The sequence below is a fragment of the Pieris rapae genome, chromosome 9 (genome assembly GCF_905147795.1).
Source record: "Pieris rapae chromosome 9, ilPieRapa1.1, whole genome shotgun sequence".
In the NCBI taxonomy this organism is placed as follows: Eukaryota; Metazoa; Arthropoda; class Insecta; order Lepidoptera; family Pieridae; genus Pieris; species Pieris rapae.
Genome location: NC_059517.1, coordinates 1,040,282 through 1,066,294, shown reverse-complemented (window position 1 = coordinate 1,066,294; position 26,013 = coordinate 1,040,282). Strand labels below are relative to the sequence as shown.

The window sequence follows — 26,013 nt, the reverse complement described above, 5'->3', positions numbered from 1 at the left end:
TGATCTATTGACTCATATTGGAATAGAGCAAATTTTGAATAGAAACAAGCTCAATACAATTATTATTATGAATTAATATTTATTAATACAACGATTAGTTTTAGTGGTCTAGTATTTTTGGGGTAAAAGCGACCTCCACATTTTTGGATATCTATTTGTCCCCATCTAGTTTCCCCGCTAGAACTATTACATTATCTGTCCATCTTCTCTTTTGCCCACTACATCTCTTCCCAGTACGTCCAGTCAATTTAGTTGTTTGGCCAATTACTCCACTTTTTAACAAGATCTCAAATAGAAAACTGACTAATAATTGGTCATATATCTAGACCTGCCCATTACCTGGTTATTATGTTCGACCTTAAATAAAAGGTACAGAAATCTAAAGACATACAACGCGGTAGCAAACCTAAAACGCCATCAAACGTGGCAATAAATTTCATTTGGCCATTTCAACTATAATCACCCTAAAACGGATCCCATAAATCCCGGAACCCATTCCAATCACCGCAGGGTTAAATTTCTGGAAAAATTTTCAATTTGATCAAAATTTAAAATGTCAGCTTAATAATAGTAATTTATAGTAGTGTTGACAAGATGGGCAAGGATTGCGTAAAATAATCCCGCCAGGAGGCGTATAAGGGTTAATTTTCAATTAGAATTCGCCGGTGGTCCTTATAAATAACGTTATCAATACTCAAAATTTTAGACTCAAAAATTTAAATATTTTTAGCTTCTTTTAGAGAAATATTTACAATGAAAACTTTTGTTATAGGTACATAGATGTAGAAAACCTGATTCTGTGGTCCAATTAGCTGAATAATTACTTTGGATTGACCACTCCCTAATAAGTAATTATCACCTCATTTTATACAAATAATTTTAATTACTTATATTGTATCACTATGAAATACACGTTACAATGGCCTCTGGGCCGCAAATGTGCTGGTCTAGAGGTTTTAATGTGAGATTTTCTCCTCTGGGATCGTAGGTTCGATCCTCGGCTGTGGCAATGGACTATGTGTGTATTTAACTATCGTACAAACTGTGAAGGATAACATCGTGAGGAAGCCTGAGACCCAAAACGTGACAGTGTGTGTCAGGTACAGAAGGTTGACTTACTTGCCTTTTAGAAAGTTATTAAGAGGGGCAACACATCACAGACCGATCCCTATCCCCGCGTCAGAAGTTGACCGTGCGGTGTAAATAGATTTCCCAACAAGAAAAAAGTTTATGTAAATTTAAAGAAATATAACCATTATTATTGTAAAGGTCGCAAAAATACGCGGGCGAAGCAGCGGGCGGGAGCTTTATAATTGCGCTTTTGTAAGTTTTCTCTTCAATATGTAGAAATTTTTAATCAACGGCAGTCGAAATTACCGTCAATAATTTATTTTTAATACCCATTAACGGTTGAAGTCAACACGCGAAGTGGCAATTTTTCAATTTCTTCAATATACGATCATTTATTTAGATGAAACTACCGATTCGTATTAAAGTATAAAAGCTAAGTGGTAAAATGTTCATAAAAACTAACTAAGTCTGTTTGAAACTCTATTTTTGAACACACAGTTTACGACGACATCGTTTAGAACAACATACCGGTTTTATATTGACCACAATCAAAGGTCCCGGCTAAATTCTATTGTATTATTAACAACGTCATCTAAACGACTATCGGTTTTTACGACCTAATATGAGTAGATCGATGTCCTTATAACAGATTTTGACTGGATATATACATAAAAACAATGTGTATTGATTTGAATTCGCGACTCTCATACTTGAGGTAGTAAGTTCGAACCCGGCTGTGCACTAATGGACTTTCTATAAACGCACTTAACACCGCTCATAGAGTTACAGACCAAAAAATTTACAGCGCGTGTCAGGCACAGAAGGCTTATCACATATTTGCCTAATAAAAAAAAAGTACACGAAACATGACTGAAGATTGTAGCGTTATTTTACTGTAAACATAAAGTTAAACATATTAAACATATAGTAATCAATAAATTATTAAGAATCGTTCATCAAATAACACACAAATAGGCGCCTATAATAATAATCGATTGGCTATCGATTAATTAAATGGCGGCGCAATAAAACCGATTCGCAATCATTAATCGACTTCATTATCATTATTATTGTTGCAATTAATCAATAAATCAACAGCCATTTACACAAATTATCGATATAAATGAGGTTGATTTAAATCCGACTACAATTCTGATATAGATAATTTTTTATGCAGTTTTTATAGTGATAAACTACTGAATATTAACACAAAGAACACACCAATGAGAAAGAAATCTTGGAGCATGGAGCAGACGTACCTATTTCCTCAATATTTTTGGAACATTACCATCTAGCCTAACTTAAGATTAAGAAGATTAAGTAATTTAAGTATAACCTAATTTACTAAAGAGGATATTTAATATAAGTATGTGTCCCATAACACTACTTACAGCCTCTAAGGCGAAATGACTTTTGTATTAAATGTTTTTGTATTCAATTTTTTCACTTACTGTTTAGCACATATTTAAGTAGTAATTTTGTAAAGTTTTTGTGCCTAATTTGGGTCTTAGATATGCTGAAATATGATGCACAGTACATAGCATCGAGAATGACACACTTAACCACAGCTTTAACAATGCTCTAAAATACTTTTTTTTTTAATGTAACCTGGTCAAATCAGCAGGAGGCTCACCTGATGTTAAGTGACACCCCCGCCCATTGACACTCAGATTGCAAACCGCGAGAGCGTTGTCGGCCTTTTAAGATCTGGTACGCGTTTGAAGGAAGGAAGTGGAATTGGTTCGATAATTCCTCAGTGAACAAGTTCGTAACATCATGAGACATTTCCAGTATTGTGGACTTTATTAATGTCAAAAATCAAGTTCAATCAAACAAAGTTGATATAGTCAAATAAAAATCTATATTGCATTTTATGTTTATACTTTACAGGTATAATTTGTTACAATAAGGACCTTGGTTTGTTACAGTGTAGAAAATCTGTTCCCACCAATATGTAAATATACAATTACATTTGCGCATGAGCTGTGTAACATACATTTCTGATGATTTTTCTTTCTGCACCTAATTAGACGCCTCGCGGCTCCAATATATCAGCGATAACCTGCTGATACAATGCGACAAGACATATTTTATGCGAGACAGGTATAGTAATAAAAGTTAGTATTTACGACAACTGCAATTATTTGCAAACATACCCCACGCTGTGATATTAACTGACGAAATTTTATTTGATATTTAACATTTCAATCAGTGCATATTAACGTCAAAAGATCGTATCAGCCAATCCGAATTTCTAGGTTATCAAATTGTTTATGTATTTTAGCCTAAGAGAATTTTTTTAATTATATTTATTTACACTTTGTTATTAATACAAAACATACATATAAAAAAGCGTTACGTAAATTACTAAGCAACAGGCGACCTTATTGTTAACAAGCGATTTCTTCCAGGCAACCCTAGTGCGTCGTAGGTTCGATCCCCGGCTGTGTAACAATACTTTCTCTTTCTATGTGCGTATTAAACATCCGCTTAGACGTTGAAGGAAAACATCTTGAGGAAACCGGCTTGCCTCAGATTCAAAGAGTCTACGGCGTGTGGTAGTAACAGACATACATCTGAGGACGAGACCTAAAAAGATTGTAGCACCAGTTATTTATTTTATTATTAAATATATTAAAATCTTTAATACTGAGAAGTTCGTGACTCAGATGTATTCAATTTCATCAGCAGTTGTTATTGAAATCGGTTTTACGATATTTATCACGCCGTGTTAGATCTACCGATCGAATATCACTTTACGTATACGACCTAGAAGCAACTTTAGCGACAAACAAAATGGCGCCAATGTCTGCCGAATGATTTATGACAGCGGAATGCAACATCATTGTTTAGGAAAGAAAACAAATTTATATCTAGCAAAATGTCACTATCATTTGGATAGTCATCCAACGTTTATACCATTGTAATGATGGCCTAATTGACATGAGCACCATTGTTCCTATTGTATTCTATTAATATTACTTTTGTCGCCTTGTGAGGGATTTGTCATTGTTCCCAAAGCCCATTCGTTTACTGACAACGGGGCAACTGGTACGGTAGATTAAGAAAAGGTGGAGCAATGTCGTTAGAAGAATTTAACCTTTTACAAGCTCGATGATGCATTACAACAAGTAGACGGTCTCGCCATACAGACCTGTTATAACTTTTTATATGGGAAACACTACCTACACTACCCTGACAGGTGTATTTGTGGCCTTTGATCGGTACGCTTATTGAAGTCTTCCAAGTCGTATCGGTTCGGAAATACCTATCAAGCTGAAGAGGTCCACAATGAGTTGGTGTGCGATAGAGGATGCTTAAAACATCAGAGGATGTTTATAGAAAAACAAATAACATTTATAAGGGATGCAACGAGCTGCCTTATCGCTAACAAGCGATCTCATACAGGCAACCCTAGTAAGGAAAAAAAACTTAATAAGAAATGATGGCTAAAGCGCAAGAAGTGCATAACCAAATCTTATAAATAAAGAAACGGTAATCTAAAATAATTAAAAAAAACTTTTCGATTCACCAGTTCTTATTTAGTTATTTATTGAAGTTTACATCGTACATAACATCTTTTCTTTATAATTTTTTTTTTATTGTTAAGCAAAACAGCGAATTAGGTATGAGATAGGCTTAACAATGCTTTTATAAAATTAATCAACTTACTACCGAATATATCCAACTCCGGATAAGTACTGTTTTTTCGTTATATTCGCGAAGTATTTAAAAGAGAGTTAAAATAAATTCTTAAATTAGAATGCAATTGAATGAGACATAAAAATTTAACACTTATTGTAACGACATAATACTTGGTGTCAAAATAATTGATATGTGGCCAGCTTTCATTCATGCGGGCTATAACATCTCAAACATCGAGTAATATCATATCAATTATACTATACGGGTATCGCCACAAGATTTTAATCTTCATTCTGAATATTCTTAAGGAATTTAGAAATCAGCTCTCAACTGTAAGAGAGTCATAAGAAACCACATGTGTTTAAGAAAACAACAAGAAAAGTCTTTGCAATGTGCAATAGAAAGAAGCATAACTGTTATGGACTATGGCAGAATGAGCGCCATGGAACTCGTCTCCTCCACAGCATAATGCTGAGCCGGGGCCAGTTACAACCACACACACACACTTTACTCACTAAAAATGTACCTTATGCTTCTTTTTCCATTATTTTTTATTTTCATAAATATATGGAATAGTACTTTATTTAAAGTACTATACCAGGCCTTCTGCTGATAGTGAACCTTTGACAATCTGAGACAAATCTTTGTTTTTATTAAATATTATTATTTAGCGGCAATAAAAAGACCGGCGCAGAGTTTATTGCCAGTATTTCTCTTAGGTTCTACGTTTACGTAAGGATTTGAGAACTGGCACTATATGTAAAATTATATTTCTCTTTTTGACGTTCATAAGTGTATAAATTCAAATTCAAATTCAAAATTTATTTATTCATGTAGGTAACAATGTACACTTATGAACGTCAAAAAAAGAAATATTATATGAATTTAATTTTACATTTACTGCCAGTTCTCAAATCAAGGGCGTAGAACGGAAGAGAAGAACTGGCAATAAACTCTCCGCCACTCTTTTTAATCGCCAAGTTTTTTTTTTTTACACAATGCTTGTAAGGAGCTGCAACCACTACACCATGTTCCATATGACATATTGAGTAATAAAGAATAAAAAATAAAAAATTAAAACAATTAAAAACAAAGATTTGACCTCTATCAGCAGGAGGCATGGTGAAATAGGAGCACGCACTTACGTACTCGTGAGAACAACACGCAAAGACTACCTATATATACTACCTATATATATTGAGCTACCTATATGAATAAATAATTTTTGACTTTGACTTTGAATAAAGATTTAACAATAATAAAGTGACACCTCCCAATATCGCTGTCCATCGAACTTCACATAAACAGGCAAAAGAAACGACCCGTTAAATCGGATTCCTTATACGATTCAACCGATTAATCGAATAAAACCCGCTGGATCGAATGTCGGGGGCATTTATCGCGCCTAATTGCGACCACCGCCGAATTTCGGAGTCAAAACGTACTGGGTGGTGTCGAGGGTACCCTATATTTTGGTGACCACGTTATCTAAAAAAATGAGACTTTTTTTATGTTTTCCATGTATATTTTTGTCATTTTCAGACGTAAAACATATACTTGTATTTACCTAACCTAACAACCCATAGGAAGAGGCGTAATTAAATATATATCTAACTGGAGAAAGTGGAACCGATTTATTTCATATTAAATACCCTACGTCTCAAGAATATTTACTTCAAAGAAAACAAATTTAAATACAACAAAGTATACAAGAAATAGTTCAAAACCATCTTATTCATAAAAATACGTTGAACCGTAACAACAGCATCTATCCTTTTTTATCTCAACGTAAACCAAATTTGTCAGAAAGAGTAAACAGACTGCATTTGTTGTTGCAAGCCAAATTTGAATTCCATTTGTCTCACGTTGTCAGAACGTATAGGCCTTCTACTGGACACCTCCATTCGGGTGTAACGAAATTAAGATTAAAATATTTTACTTTTGCTTTTGCAATCTCAGTCGTGACAGTACTTTATGACAATTAAATGTTTGGGAACCTTAATATGATAAGAATTCAATAATAACAGTAAATTTAATGTACAAGAAAAGTAGAACACGTGAAACTTTCGTATGCACCAAAATTTCCAAGAGCATGATTCTTATTAAAATATGATAAACGATGAATACTGAGTAGCTTTTCTGACAACCAAACATCCCACTTGACAGACCGCAGTGAACACGAAAACACCCAGCTTTCATCTCAACACAAAACGCATGTCAGATATGACAGTGTAATAAATATTAAACCAACATAATCCCTAACCACGAAAATGCCTCATACTCGCGATAATACACGAACAATTTGCATAATTCCAACAAAACATTCAGCTGTTCCAAAACAAGAAAGCCGATCCGGTCCCACGATAGCGCGGTACGAAGGTACGAAACTTGGCGCGTACGTGTCAAAAGATGTAATTATGAAGAAATCCAATCAGCCGCGCCATGATACGGCATAAGCGTCGACGTTGATTGAGCGATAAATTTATTGGAGATAAATCACCTTATCGCGACAAATCAGTAGCTGATACAGCCTTAATACCAGAGCGGAGAGAACAAGGGCGGAGCGTGTTCATTACGGCCACTAATGAATAGAGTAAAATGTTACAGCTTCGAGCCTTGTCAATATCGCGTTTAAACAGCGCCCTAATTATTGTTTTTTTATTAATGTTCTCTGCACAAAGACAAAATTTAACATCTAGCCTAACTTCTAACAGATGTAGAAAAAGTTATATTATCTGTATTTATTTCCCTGGAGTTGAAATGTGATACTTTTTGACATTCAACACCGTTTGTTTTCTGTCACCGTGACCACGCACGCTGTAAAGCACGAGAAACGTCGAATAAAAATTATGTAAAATAATTATAAGTTATGTATAAGTGTAAAAGTTATGTTAATAGAAGACAATATTAATAAGTAATTTAAAACCTTGCTAAAAACGATATTTAACAAACCAATTGTCCAACATCAAAAGCTTGACAATCGAGATAAAAACGCACCGAAAAATATGACACGAAATCCTCATGAGTTCCGAAGCGTCGCCAATAAATTCACTTTTAAACTGATATTTCTTGCCTGCGCAAACAATAAAGATTTAAACGCTTTTGTAAATATTGTTTCAACAGATGAATCTCGCCACGACTTTAATATATTAAATATATCGACATCCTTCGATATAGGATGATACATGATGGCGCCCGAGTACCTACGATATATTTACATGACTATAAATAAAGAATCGCAGAGTCAAAAATTAATCTTACAAATGAGTAACAAGCGTATAAGTAATACCACTACAAATCAACTCATTTCACATTGTCCGATGATAATGCTAGCTTGCGGCGTATACTAAACAGGCTGACTAATTAGATGCGCCAGCGCATCCTAGGACCACAACGTCCTAACTAAACACTATACAAGCAAAAATGAACGTTATTCAAATAGATATTAGAAATAAATGAATGTGAGTTTCGGTTAAACGTGCGATGGGTCATGATAGGACGCCTACGCATAAGCGCCGCGAATTCGTGAGAAATGCGCCGGCGCCGGCCAAGAACATTATGTCACATAGTAAGATCGCTTACAGGACAACATAATATTACTTAGACGGTATTAAGATTATAAACTGCAATGATATAGCGATTGTGCAATTCAAAGGGTCTTTCCGTTAGTATATTAGATATATGTTTCACATATAACAATAATTTATAGCTATATTTCTTAAGATGTACACAAAAATAACACTCAGAGTTAAATCCAATACGAATTTGATATACGGGAGTCATACTTAGCGCTACGTCTTATCTCTTAAACTTACTCAAAGAGTAAACGGATACTCAAGTCAATAACTAAATGTTTAAAAGATTTAACTACAGGTCTCAAGAATTATCTGGTTCAGTCGAGAATTTTACTAACTACACTTAAAATAAATAATTAAACTTTAATGGACCACTCTAAGTATGGCGATAAACATGCATCAAATAATAAAGTATCAGCTAACTAGGACACTTGAGTACTTAATTCAATGAATAGTTAGACCTCAGGAAATCTATACGAAATATCACAAGTCAAATTGGGCATCGTAAAAACCGAATGTGAACAAAAACGACAACTATTTAGCACCTCACTTGGCAAAATTAAATATTATATCAGCACATTACTTCGCGCTGCGTTATCAAACTCATTAATTTTTACACCGTGCTATTTAACTTTTAAATATTATCCCAAAAAACTCACTTGTAAAACAATGTACAAAAATATATTTATCTTCATAAATATATTTTTTAGGCTATCGCGGAATACCCTTAAAAGGAGTATTAAAATATCTACAGCGCTAACTAGTGCATTATGAGCACACCCCACATACACACTCTCTCAGGTATATGTGAATGTACATAACTCACCATCACACAACACACACTTAGGCATTACTTAGATAAATGTATTTATTAATATATTTTATCTTTGGCTATATCTTTATCATAACTGTTTTTTGTTATATATAATTGAACTAAGCTGTAGAAGTAAATACATAGCTATCTAATTGTCAGCCCTATACCCCATTAAGCTTATATAAAACATGGCTTGAAGGTATGATCATTTTTCACATCGAAAACATCGTATACATATCAAGCGAAAATATCTTAAGTCTGCCTTTTGTAGTTAGGCTATCAAAGTTTTTAAGCAATTAATTTAGTAAAATAGTACCAATACCTGGTGCCATATTTTCCAACGCCCGTTTAATTGTTTTGAAAATTTACTTACTGTGTTTTGTTAACCATTGTAAAACCTTACTAAGTTTCAATAACAAATTATTTTCAGAATTTGCAACATTAACTACTGACTAAGCAAACTATATATAAAATATAATAAAATATAATAATACAGTTACACGTAAAATTAAAATCGTGTAAACTCTGCCATAAAATAGATAAGAATTCGTTAATTAAAAAGCAATTTCTTAAATCCAGGTGCGCATAACTAAACCAACAAGCGCGTTGCAAAACACTCAGCCGACATCGGGGCGTGGCGACACACCTCTCCATTAACGTACCTACGTAGAACTAGCAGGTGCCTGGTACTATCATAGGATGTACTGCCTCTGAATCTTTGCGTTAAGATATATATTATAAGACGTTCCAAATATATTGTGGTTTGCCACATTGTCATCGATTGGACTTAAGTAAATGAAAATTGATTCACGTTTAACCTTTTACGTTAAAATTTATAATAACTGCGAACAAATCATTATAAATATCACAATACAGAAATATTGTGAAATCCTCGCATTATATACGGTAATACGGTAAGTATTATCTGGGCATTTAATTGTAGGTACATTTTTGATGATATTGTATTTTTCATTTGCTTTGTAATGATTTTTTTTAATTAATGCATTCCGAGTTCCGACTATGTGCGAGATATTAACAATATCTCGCATACCTAAATTATATATATATACCTATATTTTATACCTAAATTATATTTGTAAAAACATTACAATAAATTATACGAAACAAAACAAGTAAAGAAACGTAATTTTTTTAAACACTATACATATCATACAAATGATCATATGTTATGAGTTATGTCAAAACCTTTAATGAAATTAACCTCAGTTCTCATTAAACTTGTTCAGCCACCTATTACGAATCATTTTGAAAAATTACAACAATTTCCCCTAAACACAAACACAGCTTTCGTTTAACTGTAAATATTTAGTATACATGTTAAAAGTCACGAGATGACCGGAAATCTAATATTTTATTGTAATACATTACAACACGGTCATTACAGCGTATTCGATTAGTCGTAGATGTGCTACGAACAGGCAATTACAACTTTCATCGAAATATTATTCACAGCACAGATATAATAAAGAAATTAAGATTGTTAACAGATAAAACATTGAATTATCAACGATAAATTAACCAATCAACTGGCCTGTAAATTGAATTATCAGAACCGAGGCAAAATCTTAGCAGCAACGCTGCATTTTGACCCATGTAAAGCTTGCGAGAAGATATATGTGTAAGTAATATTTTCTAGGTTATGCAAATGGAGTTCAGAGACAGTTCCTTAGCATCATTTTTGACCATAAACGCATTTATACACTTTATACAGGATGTGATGTCATAAGTGTCAAGCAGTCGTCCACAGAAACCACCACGGAACCCGAATAACCCTATTTTGTATTTCTACAATTTTTATATTTTTTCTGTTTTAAGTAATATTGGAGTAAATGAAAATAAGAGAGTAAGAATAAGAGTAAGAGAAACAATTGTTTTTCTTTTTATTACTTAGCGTTAACACTAGCCTATTTGATATAAAAACAAAACCTATAGAAGCAAATGTTTATTCTTTATTATTTATATTTATATCTATAGTGGTATTATATATATTTATTGTCGTTGCTGACTCTTACCATGGAGATATTTAGACCTTAGAGATACTTAGACTTATTGAACTAAAATCTGATATAATCTTATATCACAGATATATTATCATAGATATATAGTCAAGGTACTAAACAATAAAATTTGATTTTAAATAGTATTCAAGAATTTATAGCGAGACTAAAAATAGCCGGCTCGAGAGCCTAGCTTTTTCAATCTTAAGAGAGTCCGTTACTCAATATAGCATATATATTCACTATGTATGCTACACGAATTGAGCTATAAAATAAGAATAACTTCATTATAAATGCATGACTTCATAATATATTCGTTAAATTAATTAATAATGTGACGACTGTATTCAATCAATGCGGAATCGAAAATTAGCTGAGAAGAGTGAATAGGCGAGGCGGTTAAACGAATACATAAAAGTTTTACGACTTGAATTTGATAAAATTTTTGTGTAGTCTATAAATTATACGGATAATAAAATATAAAAGGAACAATTTATTTTGATTGTCCGCACAACCTTGCCTCGATCGTAAAATAGGATTAACGCGTATCTAAATTATATTAAATTCCAGTTGTTTTCATATTGTGAAAAATTTAATTATTCATAGTTGTAAAACCATTCGAATTAGTAAATACTGTACTAAACAGTTGTAAGTGGAATAAAATAGTCAACGATAACAGAGTGTCTACATGTTTATAAAGCCTGTACGTAGTGTTATTAAACACTTGCCTATGTTAAATATTCTATTTAGTAAATTAAGTTAGTTTTAAATTACTTACTTGTCTAAGTTAGGCCAGTCGTGTTTTAATGATGTCTTTGTGCTGATACCGTAACTAAAAAATGGTTAAAATTACGTAAAAACCAAAACAGTTCTAATCCGAACATTTAAAGTTCACTTAGCCCTGAGAATAAGCCGTAAGAATGATTCGGGTTGGTCAAAATCGCATTTGACATACAAGAGTCTTACACATCGTGAAGTCTCGCTTCTGATCTTACAGTAAAGGTATCCACCAAGCTTATGTACCGAAAGCAGATTTCAATTTAAGACATAAGACCTTTGGTTTGCCAACGCGTCTAACGCCCGTACTCAACAATTAATCAACAATCTCAGATAGAAAACAATCTGAGATTGTAGATTGTCAGACTATGACAGTCGATCGATCTCCTATCTGCATCCCAATAACCAAACCGTACCATTTTTGGCGACGGATAGAATGCAATCTCTTTGCTCTTTACACTCACATTTGATAATAAATGCAGACCAAATAAAAAAAATAAAACCGTAAAAATAATATTAAAATATACATGTCTAATGTCTATCTTTAAATTCAAAAGCTTTTTGATACTTAATATTTGTTATGGGCACACTTTGATCAATATTTAGATGAAGATTAATACTCAGATGGTCAAAATGGATTGAGATAGGCTATTGGGTTTCGGAGTTAACCATAATAATATATTTGAATATTCAGGGTGTGAGAAAATGAGAGGCTGAAGAGCTTTCATATAGTGTACGCATACACATAAATCAAAGGTATTCAAATGAAATATCTTAATTTGCATGCCCTGGAGCTAACGAATGACACTAACGACGCGCCACACAAAATTGAACTATCAATTTTTCTGTCGAAAAAGCGCTATTAAGAAACCCATAACAACATTATTAAATACCATTATTTCAAACTGTAAACATTAATATTCAATCATTATGTATTTTTGCTAATTTATTACATATACCGTTAGCGCCAACGCGGTCATAACCAGGTTTAATTTAGTTTTTGATGCAATAAAATAAACAATTTTTGATTGTAAGAATTTTCGTAATGTCATTTTTATCCTTAATTATACTTTCATATATACTTGCGTTTAATATTAAGGGTCAGCAACGCGTTCACTACCTTGGATATCCTTGAACCTGCCTTTTACAGCGGACCCATTTCTCACGTCTTAAAATATCGGCGAAAACATTTTTTCTTAATTCAGAATAAAATGGTTTATTTATAAGAACTTTGAGTTGTAAATAAAGCTTAACTTAATTTTTCAACTCTCTATCTTTGACATTTATGAGTTATTGTAAAGAAAATTGGCAGTTAAAGGGTTTTATGAGCGTCCACTATCTTTACATAACACCTTTCTTTTATGATAATGTACAAATGACGAGGTCTATATACTGTTATATATGTGTATTGTCACTGCACAAAGACACAATTAAACATAATGATCTAGCCTAACTTTATACTAATAAGTAATTTAAAACTAAGTTAATTTAACTTAAACTATTTGTAGGATAAGATGTCCAATGATACAACTTACAGTCTATATTAAGGGAAAGACACTCTATTCTTGAGTACTATTTCAACTCCCCAATATATATAGATACTTTTTTACTAATTCTTAAAAGGCAACGCATTTGCGAGCTCTCTGGCAATGTGATTGTCTATGGACGGTATCACTTAACATCAGGTGAGTCTCCTGACTGATTGCCCCGTTATATAAAAAAACTTTAGATTTCCTTAAACGTTCTCGTGTGGCTTTTAAAGTTCAGCACTTACTTACAGATACACAACTATTGCTTGTATATTTAATTGCACTGTCAGAGTTCTCTATAATTGCATTATTTATAATTAGTAATAAGGTATAGGTTTTATATTTCCTGTTTATGTTCTTAGTTTAATTTTTTGATTAATAAGTTTTCTATTGTACGATTATTGAGTTACTTTATACATAGTAAATAAGAAAATAAATAAAACTCTGTAACAGCATGGTTACTTATGCGACTATAGAAACATCATGTTTCTGTAACGAAAATCAATAAACATCTTTCGTTATTAGATCAAAAACCAAAAACAAATTATTTAACATATAAAATTTACTCGAAAACACAAAACAAATTTCCTCCTCTCAAACAGTACAACCGTTTCAAAAACAAAGTAATGGAAAGATTAATAACACTCCAATGGCCCGTAATTACCAAAACATAAGCTTACGAATACCGTTTATAATCAAACATAATTAATCGCTTGTTTATTAAAAGTGGAATGTAATAAAATAAGTATGTGTTGCCTCTTAATCAATGGTATATCTTATTTAGGAGCTAATGAGAGGTATACATCACAATCGGTAATGTGTGGACATTTATCACCTTACACCGCGACTTATGTCCCTCGATTAGGTAACTCATGTTGACATAATTACCGGGCCAATAGTTATAACAACAGCAATAAATGTTACTGTTGTTATTTCTCATGACAGGACAAACTACAGTATGAAATATCAATCGAATATATTCCAAATGTCGTGCGAAAGGAACGTTTGTGACGAGAGAAATGACACGCGAGCCACACATCATACGCTAAATGGTACGCATTTAAAAGCAAACGACTCTTAATAAGCACATTATGATGCAATATGAAATGCGAACACACAACTGACATGATTAAAAGGCCAGAACGTGGGAACGCAGCAAAGAGACTGGAACAAACAAAAGACGAAAAAGCACTTAATAAAACGCCGTCGTGCCTTTTATTTAATATTATTGTAGTGGCACCAAAATCAAGTCATACAAAACTAATAAAATTTTATATCTTACAAACGCAGCATAAAATCTCTAATGCCACAACGACAACGCACTAAACCAGACAAGAACGTAGTCCAACAATAGTTGCGTTTTATGAAAATATCAATAATAGTATTCAACATAGTTTAGTACGCTATTAATGCACGGCGCGCTTGCAGACAAATTCAATTGACAGTCTCCGCCATAGCCCCAGGGTGTCCCTCGCTTAGAACTCGTCTATCTATATGCGCTGTTGAATAAGTTAAGCGATGTTATTACGCAGCTAAAAGATTTACGATCCGATTTCGATGTCATCAGCGACAAAGTCTTAATAAACGTCGCAATTAATATAATACACACAGTAGAAAAGGATAACACGAATCTTTTACAAACGTACATAATAAATTATCATCCCACGTCAAAAAGGGCAACGCTCTCTACAAAATGGCATTTTGACTATTGCACTGAACGATGTCATGTGAGTTCCAAATCCGAGATGCGTTCTAGTGGTTATCACAAAATATGATAGATCGTCGCTCGGTACGCGGCGCTCTCCCACGCGACACAAGCGTGATTAATTATAATTCGAATTTTATTCAAAGTGAACAGCGAACAAACCATGATACAATCAATAAACGGTCCCATACAGACGATACGAACATGATACACCAATTTTCGGATGATAGCGCGCATGAAGACGTCAATGGCAAAGTGAATAAAACACGAGAACAATGGTAGCAACATCTCTACACCGATAAGTACTAAACGTAAACAAACGAAGAGTCAATCGCGTTTATCGCGATCTCTTCAAATACACATTGGACTAGATAAATAATGACCACTTATTGTTGTTTTTAAAATCCTCAAGTTATTTCTGTTGTATAGAAAGATTTATGATACATTGCTACAAGACATACACATTAAAGAATCTTAAAAACATTTTGTACTATTAATCTTTTAAGCCTGCGTTCAACCGTATGCATCTATTTGCCATCGTGTGAAATCTCACACTATTGTCCCGATGGACAACTCACATGTTCCTTGTCGGACGCGTACAAGACTAAAGCCTCTTTGGTTCGTGTCACATCCTTATAACAGAATAAATCATACGGATGAGCTCAAGCGCCACAATACCGAGTGGAATAATAAATAACCCACCAGTTCACTTTGGAAGAGCGACCGGGGAGCAATAAGTCGTGGACGGGTCAGAGGTGAAGTGAATAAAAAACGGCCGACAATTAAATAGCGTTCTTGAAGGTTAATGAGCACAATAAATATGTTGTCGGCACCGCAGCTGCGGACAAACAAATGTATAGCCGTCACACGTGAGGAGGGTTTGGTCGTTGAGGCAGGGCTGACTGGCAACTCCATTGTGGACGCCATGTTACTCTTGTTCAAGTTATACAGCCTTATTTAATTCGTATTAACAAAATATATTTATGTGTAATATGTACCGTTACGTATTACAAACTCGATAAAATATAAGATTAACAGCCTAATCCAATAATTCCGAAAATCTTCATACAAGAGTTAACGGAATAAAAAGAATGTGTGAGTATACTAGTGTAAGTACGTAAGAAGTGAATCTTCTTTATGACTTTATTTTTCGAAAAATAATCTACGATAATATGCAACTTTACAGAAAGTTTAACAAAAGCTTTTATTATCATAGAACATAAATACAAATAATACAATTATTAATTTTACCTTAACATTATTACAGAATTTCATTAATTTAAATAGAATTATTAATTTTGTTATTAATGGCTTCGAATCTCTTCGAATCAACCGAAGTAGGGTAACAATAAAAAAAAGATGGCGTGTAACGGAAAAATGTGGCGGTAATTTTTTTTTCAACAACGATATGGAAGATTCACTCAAATAACTAATACGAAAATTAGGTCGTATTAAAGCTAATCTTTAATTGGATTCAATTGGATCAAAAACACCGTCTAACGATTAAAATTGTTCCGTATCGGTAATACATTTTGCAAAAGAAACTTTGCAATTCAATGCAGTATAATAGTTAACTGTAAGTAATGAGAAAGACGCCCCAACATAATGCTTATTCCACTGCGTCCGACGGAGTACCTGCATTTGATTTATAATACGAAGGGGACAGATCACTGGTGTGAATTCATCCGGCAAATTTCCATCCCAGGATACTTCCAGTTCAAACCAATTTGCAAGACCCCTAGTCATTACAGAAGCCTTATTTCGTTCAATATGAGGTGCAAAGACGGACAATATTGGACGATATAATCTCAGCGGGTTCCAAAGGCGCCTTAAAACCGACCTGCGTGTTTATTCCCTATTATAAGCAGCGACCTTTACACAGTTTTCAACGACTTATAAATCGTGACTCGACTATTTAAGGATGGAGACAGCTCAATATGTATTGCTGAATATAATCGATATGTCTGGAATCTGAAATTTTGAGGAGAAATTTCGAAATACAAAACCGGTTCCAAATAATGAGGAAGTCCATTGATAATTTAATTAGCATGCACATTGTGACGAACGTTTTTAAATACAAGATGCATTACCATGGGTCATCATTACATCTTCGTTGTTCACAAAGTTCAGCTAAATACCTTGTGTGAATTAGGCAAAGCTTGAAAGCTGCCATTACAATCACACCGCTTCGTCGTGTGTACCAGAACTTAAAGTCCATTTTCCAGTAACATGGTGCCTTGACAAATTGTGAGAAAACGGAGAATAAACAGGGACGTATTAACTGGGACCGGAAGGTAGACAAACGTGGGTGTTCTTAACCAGATATTTTTATAAAATTATTACCGCAAACATATTTGGTAATTTTCAGAAACACGATTTCTCGTATAAAAGTTGGTATCATGAGCAGTGTTGGCCTAGTGGCTAAGGAGTGCGACTCTCATCCCTGAGGTCGTAGGTTCGATCCCCGGCTGTGCATCAATAGACTTTCTATTCGCGCATTGAACAGTCTCTCAAAAGGTGAAGGAGAATATGGTGAGGAAACCGGCATGCTTTAGACCCAAAAAGTCGACGGCGTATGTCAGGCACAGGAGGCTGATCATCTGATACAGATACCTGAAGCCCAGATTTATTTCATTTCATAATTTAAAATAAAAACCAAATATATAAAGGTTACAATAATAATAATAATAATACAAATTGTGTAACTACTATTTCCAGCAATATTAAAGTTTTATAAATGCCCATATTATTAATAATCGTACTACATATAAGCCTTAAATAGCTATTAGGTTATTTGATGTACTGAAAAATCTAAAATTATTTACCTATTTAAGGCTTTTTTGTACATTTATGTATATATTTCGTAATTTAAAAATTATTACACATATGGCGCTATTAGTATTAAATATATTATTATTAATAGATATTTAGGTAACCTTCCAAAAACACGTGTATAAATTTGACAGTTGTGGTACTATTATATATGAGATATATTTTGAATAAAGACTGAGAAACGAATAAAAATGAATGTCCTGTGAATTAATAAAACATTGCTTTTTGGCGCAAAAAAATCTATTGAAGCCAAGCCTTGGCTTGTTAATCATTCGGACTCCATACCAGAAAAATCAACCATTAGGAAGTGGTACATTTTATAGGTAGATGTCCCGCTTTGAAAAAACAAAAGGTCAAAGCACACACGCTTACCGGTGCAGTGGATAGCCGGAACGCCGCCCTCTGTTTTAGAAGACGAAAGCAAACAATACGAAGACGACAAACAAATATAAATGACCGAAATATGAACGTCATGTTTGGCATTCCCATAAAACAACGTTAACACGTCATTAGAAGGTAATGATGGCTGATTACAGGTGGGGCGGGGTGAACAGCACAGATTGACTACCGTCTGTGTGGTCTTGAGCGTCTTTAGACACAAACAATTGACTAGGCCGGGCTTTGTATTGATAGATTTTTTTTATAAAAAAGGGGGCAAACACAGAAGGCTCTACAGATTATAAGTGATACCACCGCCCACAGGTACTTAATGCCAGAGGGCTCGCAAGTGCGTTGCCGGCCTTTTAAGAGTTGGTACGATCGTCTTGAAGACTAAGTAGGCACCTGGTACCAGATAGTGGTGCGCGGCAGAATTTCTCTTAAGGATCACTCGGTTGTGGAACAACGGGCATCAAGATGGTTCGGATCGTATATGATATTCAGCTGCTGACATATTAAAGGTATCTGCGGAGAAATGGATGGAAGAAGCTAGGGACGGATCCAAATAGAAAGTTCAGAATAAAGAAAAGAAAAGAAAAAAGGCCTTTACCCAAAAGAACACACCATTTGTAATTTTACATCTAATTTTTAACTGTACAAAATTAATGTGGCTTTATTATTATTATTATGAACCTATGAATTACAAAATACATAAATAATCCAATATTTCGTTTCCTCCAAACTCATTGAACATAACGAATATTTACACCCATTCAGTAAATCATTAGAACCCAACAAAGTTAGAAGTTAGATTTTATCTAAGCCAAAATAACATATCGACACCGTTATCTATATCGATCTACGTTATTGATATGGGCTTAGGATCCAGTTCTCAACTGTTTACATTTTATTTCACCGACTCCTGTTGAGGTGAGGTAAAAAAAGATCACGATTTAACTTGGAATATAACAGTATTTTTATATCAATACTAAACTTAACCAATGTCAATTTGAATACTTCCTTGCTCTTGCGCTACTAAATACAACTCATCTCGGCTTATTCAATATTTCTGTTTAAATTGTGGCAGCTGAAAAGTGAAAGGTGAAGTTCAGTGCGTATCTAAAATGTTAGCATGGCGAGAAATAGCACATTACCCGCTTGGTGGTCCTACAGAAGCAATCGTAACAATAGTTTATATTGCAGCTGTACGACAAACAGCTATAATAATCACAATAATTGGAAACGCGTGCGACCGACTACCGTCACTGATGAATAGAAGCATAAACCACCCACAGCTGGTGCATCTCAAAAAAACCACTGAGTACATTCTTAATATCTTGGTGGTCTCTTGTATGGACGATAAAAAAATTAAATAAATTGGGTTAATAGCTGCAATAATTGAACGATGCAACGCGCTATCCTATAATTTACTTAATCATTGCCATTACTACCGCTAAACCATCGTGTAGCCTTGATACTTTGCTATTATAATAACAAAAAAAAATACATCGCAAGCAATCATAAGTAAACATGAAATTGTAGACAGAAATAAATCAACTACTAACTATGTCAATAATAATGGTTTACATGCGTGGATCTTACTCGGTTACTCATTGGTTATGCTCAATAAATTTTAATAAGTATAATTGGATGACGACAGAATCAAACATTCTCAATAATATTGATTTAGGGGCCATGCAACAATTCATGACTATGATAATAGGAGGGAAAGTAGAAACGGTAACCCATAGCAATTGCTTAAAGACTTAATGTTAACTAGACGATATTTAATTGTTGCTTATGGAATTGGAATCAAACTGAAAAATAACAATGGAATTAACGATGCTATCAATTCCGAAGACATTCTCAAAATAATGGATGATCTTTCATTTACATTTCGGGCGCCGTGCCCATATCTCTCACTAATCGCATCCTTATAATCATAATTTAATTCTCTCCAAGCGATTATTGTTAACCTTTTTAAACATTTAATAGGAAAAGTGTTTCAAATTGATTGAACTAAGACGAAGCTGACTTGAAGACCGAAATGAAATTAATGGTGACATCAACAATGCTATTACGTAAAAATATATGGTTATTAACAACAAACGAATATGACTGATGACAGCACCACCAACGTGGTGTTTGACGCAATCGCAGGGTATGTCTCTGATGGTTCATTGTTTGCTCAAACAATTATCACACCTAAAATGCATGGATCATAAAAACAAAATCGACCTAAAAGCCACTTAAAACTCTTAAAAACCAAAACAGACAAACATCAATATGACACCCACAGGTTTTGACATAGCAATTAAACAATACTGTGCCATTATGATAGGAGTTAGATTTTAGCACGTGGCTACTAATTACCAATTATCATACACTATTGGGAGGCGATATAATCAGACATGATAGAAAATAGATATTATCAAGGCATGTTCGTTACAATGAGTGTATTGTGTAGGTACGTAATGACGTAATCTATATTTAAGATGAGATTCAGAAACGACAATAACTATTGTTTATGTATTTATTTATTTAGTTTATGTATGTTTTCAAGTTATGAAAAAATAATATTATACAACCATTATACCATTAACTACAGTTAAGTTTTTTTAATTAAATTAAAAGAAAATTTCTAAGTATATTAAATCGTCACAAAGAAATTCTGAAATTCTTCTAATTTTACATTTACTGCCAGTTCTCAAATCAACGCCGTGGAACGGAAGACAATTATAAAATCGTTCGTCAAAACATTTTGACGTTGACTGTTTGAAAGAGTATGAAAGCGCTAAATCTTGTTTATGAATCCTACTCTTAGTGCTTAAATAAGCCTCAAACAGCCGTATCTTCTAAATAGGTCACCATTTCAGACCAGTAATTCAACCAAACCTTCATAGCAAGGCTATCGTCTTTGAGTCGCTTTGATCTTTATCTGTGGTTATTGAGGGCTTCTTTACAGCCTAATGAATATTCAAGAGTGTGGAAGATCGAACTGAAACTGAAAGCGTCCGACATGTCCGAATAGTTTTTAGTTTGAATTTTTACGAGCGTGTAACATTATATCATTACAAATCGATAAGAGATAAGTGCAATGCGTTGGGCCTGTGTTGGCCCAATAAAGTGAGGACGATATCGAACCACACTACCGACAATCCAATGTTCCCAAGCGTGTCAATAGGTTTTACGACTTTTTTATTCGATTTGATAGCTGAAGAAATGCAACACCCATTCAAAATCGGATTTCTATGTCGACACTTGTTTGAACATGTGCCTATTCGAACTGTATCGATCTATATACTACAGCTAACACTTCTTTTTGAAAGGGCACATATTATGATTCGCTGTATTACTAACAACAAAAAACATAGGTTAACAGACTTCTTTTATTGTCTGTTGAGTGAACTGACAAACAAATAAAAACAGAAAAACTAACTATAAAGTGAGTTACTTTGTTTTTATTAAGAAATTTCATTTTTTCTAATTAATATCTGTTTGTATTTTGTGTTCGTTAGCATTCTTATCGATTAATTTATTTCGACTTTTATTTATTCATTCGTAACAATTATACCAAATAAATAAAAAATATTATTCATTTTAATAGAACGTTAATCTAAAATAATACAAAAACATTAATAAAACAGACTAAAAGCTAAAAATCTAATTTCACAAATTCATGAATTGTGATGCAATACAGAAGAATTAGAAATACAACATTGTTGTAAGAACAATTACAAAAGTGAGTTTAGGGATTTAGGATCACCTGTTAGGACAGGATTATGTTTCTTATAACAAAACATTTAAAATCAATACAAAATTAACAAAACTGATCCATAACGATTATTAACAATCAAAATGCCCTAAGTAAAACAATCAAACATCAACCCAGGCGTCCAATTGTCGACACCTATAAATAAAAGATAAAGAGCAGCTTCATATGTCACCAAGTTAGCTTTTAAACAGGTCAAAACAAATAAAAAAAGAGAGGACAATAAGCAACGTTCAAGGTTTATAACTTTATAAGACATTCGTGTGCGCGCATAATGAAAACAAGCGATCAATGTCATTGTAGCAATTGTGAGAGTCGCTAGACAGATGATATCGTCAAAATACATTGCGAAAGAAAATATTGTTATTACCAAAGAATTTAGCTGATTGACATCGTCTGCTCTCGTGCGCCTGGGAGATCGCTTAAGTAGATGAAAGTCAAAACACTCGTAAAGAACATTTGTTCATTACGCCTTTGCAACTTTACACTTCATAAATATAAACCTTACGATATCGAATAGCCATATTTTTAATTTGAGAGCACGCTACAATAAACTTTAGCCAACATCAGCGCTATTAAAAAAATAAGTACAAAATGCCAGACGTCAACTAAACTTATACATTTAATAAATAACTTAAGTTATCAAATTACACCTACCAATTGCCGTAATATCCCTTTATAATTCAAACTAAACAATCGAAATTTATGATCGGTTACCGTTTGAAAGCGCCACAGCCGAATAAAGGAATTTTTTTAATAAGGCATAGAGCACAGTATGACGCAGATGCTTTATCAAATATAAGATTAGCCTCAACCCGGATTCCTCCTTTGTGATGCCACAAATATTATGACACGTCGGCAGGCAAATAGACGTGATTTGTATTATGGGATTAGGGTCACAACTCAGTCTTACGATCACAGCGTAAGGGATCAAAGGAATAACAGTGGCGTTGTAACCCTACATTGGCCTGTTAATTTTGCATCTGTTTTGTTAATAATTTAGATTTCTTTATAAAACAGAGCCAGACGAGCCGGATAATCATCTGAAGTTAAGTAATAGCCCATCCACTAATAGACACTCACACTACCGATGGCTCGCTCTTTTCATACGACCATAAGTCGAATTTGTTCGCAATACTTGTGAGAACCAGCGGGTGATAAGCCTTTTGTGCCTGTTACAGCGTCGAAGATTTTGAAATTGCCGTTGCTGCTTGCCGGGTTTCAAACTTAGGAACATAAAACTTCATCTTGTACAATCATTCAAAGTTTATACTAATACTATGAGAAACTATTTGTTCGTAAATTCCTCTTTTATACCGCATGGTTTTATCAAAAGTTTATACATTAAATGATGTACCGAGATGATAGCGTATGAAACATGTAACAAACACGTGAATATTTTCTCTTTATAGGCCAGCCTTCTGTGCCTGCAGGATTGATTCAACGGAATGAAATACAATTTTAAATGCTCGACCGATAATAGTAAATAAGGTATTTGTGATCTTCATTATGCAATGGCATCCTTGCAATGTCTAGTATTTCTCAGGACGAGGGTGAAGCCGCAATGCGACCTGAATTCTAGTCTAGTCATTAAATACCAACAGGAATCAAAGCTGTTAATAATTAATCGTCTGTTTTTTATAATTTAAAATATTTTTTCAAGTACTAATATATAATGTAGATACATAATAACTCTGCAAAAATCTTTGTACCACCATGTATAGAGTAGTGTATAGTTTAAATTTCTGAATTGATAGTGTCATAATTTCAATTTTTTTTGTGTTTTACCCGAAGCAGTTTGAATAGTATTGATTCTTTAACATTGCGCAAAACGTAGTAAGCATCATCGCAATCTCTCGAAGGGACAGTTACACGTTTGTGTATATACTTTAATTGTGTGACCATACTTTTATAAATTACATTCTCACTTCCAAGTCTTATAAGACCGTGTGTATCATTATTGAATATCATAGACGCATTATCCCACAGATCTATGAAGTCGTTCATAAAGACTTAAGTGACATCACCGCGGCCATAGACAAAAGTATTGTATGCTACGTAACAACCACTTCAAGCGGATGTTTTTACAAGTACTCCAGTTTATTCAGTGCAAGAAAATCAAATAATTGACATGATAGCGATGCAAATGCTATGCAGAACAAATTAACACGGATCGTCGCTGTGTTTGTCGTATAACTGTGTGGTGGAGTGCGACGTCTTTACAGTTAGATAAATACGTATTGTGCGACGTACTACCAATAATGCATTTCATTGTCGGTACCTTTTGTGGCGCAGGTGCAAATTCTACTAATTCAAGTATAAGCGCGATGTATTAGCTGATAGGTTTTCAATGTTTTCACGACCTCTCTAATAGGAGCACAGAGTAACTTTGTTTCTAGTCTGTGGGCTAATTGTGCAAACATCTCTATAGGAAGTTCTTCTTTATGTATATATTGAATACTTTTATTAAAACTATTAAATAATTTATTTAATTAAATAACAAAGTAAATAGTAATTAATTTATGACGGTCATACGAAAAATTACGAAAAAGTATTTTCACGCCATCTATGGGAAATTATTAAAACTACAATGTCAAAAAGTCGCCGGCATAGGAAGTAACAGGACATTGAGTTTTAACCCACGTATTACAATAGATGGCGGATACTACACTAAAGAGTTAATTTGTTCATTGAAATAAATTTATACTATATTAGTAATTTGTTACATTAAGTTTGTTCTAGGGATGGCACTGCTTTTATATATTTTCGTATGTAAGTTGATGTTGACATGTGTTTGTCCTAATTTTGTGGTCCAATAAAAATAAAAATAAAAGTTTTACCTCAAGATCTATTCATCATGCTGGTACAATATAAATATGTATATGAAATTAATAATTTTTCTTTTCAGTTGTGTGTAAATTAGCTGTTTGATTTCAGTAAGTTTTTTTTTCTTTGCTCAGTCTGTTATTTGGCTTTTGTTTTAGCACAATAGATTAGAGTTTGTTGTTTTATGTTTTCTTTGCTTGTTGCTGTTTAGTTGTCAAATAATAAAAATTACCAAGGAAATGCCTTAGGGTTTGATTTTAGTTATATTGAATTACATATTGTGTGTTGTAACTCAGCACCACATAATTTTGTTGTTATCTTAAAATATGTTATGTACTAAAGTTTAATTTGCTGTATTGTATGATTTTGAATGATTATGTTACTGAGAAATCAGTGGGCTAATCAAATTTTCCTTATTAATTTTGATTGAATCAGAAATGTGTCCATCATAAAACAAATAAGGCACTTTATTTAAGCAACAAATACCGGGTGAAACCAAACATTTTATGAATTATATATATGTGACTTCTAGTAATTTATTCATTAATAATGTTATTTGCACACGACAGCAATAGAACATTTAACTGGTATAAATATACTTACCCGTCTCAAAGGTACTTTGAAGCAAATAATTCTTGTGCCTTCTATAACTTTACCAAAAGCTTTGTAAGGTATCCACCTGCAATCAAAATATTGTAAGATAATACTAATTCATACATTGCTACGAAAGTTACGATTTGATATCATAAAAACTTTACCTATCTGGGATTTTAGGAGCCATTAATAATACAAATAAAATATTCTTAAGAATCCGGGAGAAGAAAAGTTATTGAGAATTTAAGAAAAGCAGACGTACAAAAAAATTATAAAAATAACATAAGATAACCTAAAACCAAAACAATCTTAATTCACAACTTTTTTTTATTTACGGCCCGCAGTCCGCACGGATTGTGCATTTGGGTAAAATCTTCACAACTTCGTGATTGTCAATCATGAATATAACACCTGTCACTTCGTATTGCCATCAACTATCAAGGCTCCAGAGTCCAGACTACAATATCAGACTATCGT

General features: G+C 33.4%; 1 protein-coding gene across 1 annotated transcript in view; it reads right to left on the bottom strand.

The window, feature by feature from the left end:
* Positions 1-25,924, bottom strand: part of LOC110992590 (RNA/RNP complex-1-interacting phosphatase homolog) — a 43,168-nt gene extending 17,244 nt beyond the window's left edge. The window contains exons 1-2 of the mRNA XM_022258470.2: positions 25,701-25,924; positions 25,546-25,621 (exon numbers count right to left, since the gene is read on the bottom strand). Of these exons, the coding sequence (XP_022114162.2) occupies positions 25,546-25,621; positions 25,701-25,723 (99 nt within the window). The 5' untranslated portion in view covers positions 25,724-25,924. The remainder of the gene's footprint in view (positions 1-25,545; positions 25,622-25,700) is intronic.
* Between the last annotated feature and the right edge of the window lie 89 nt (positions 25,925-26,013).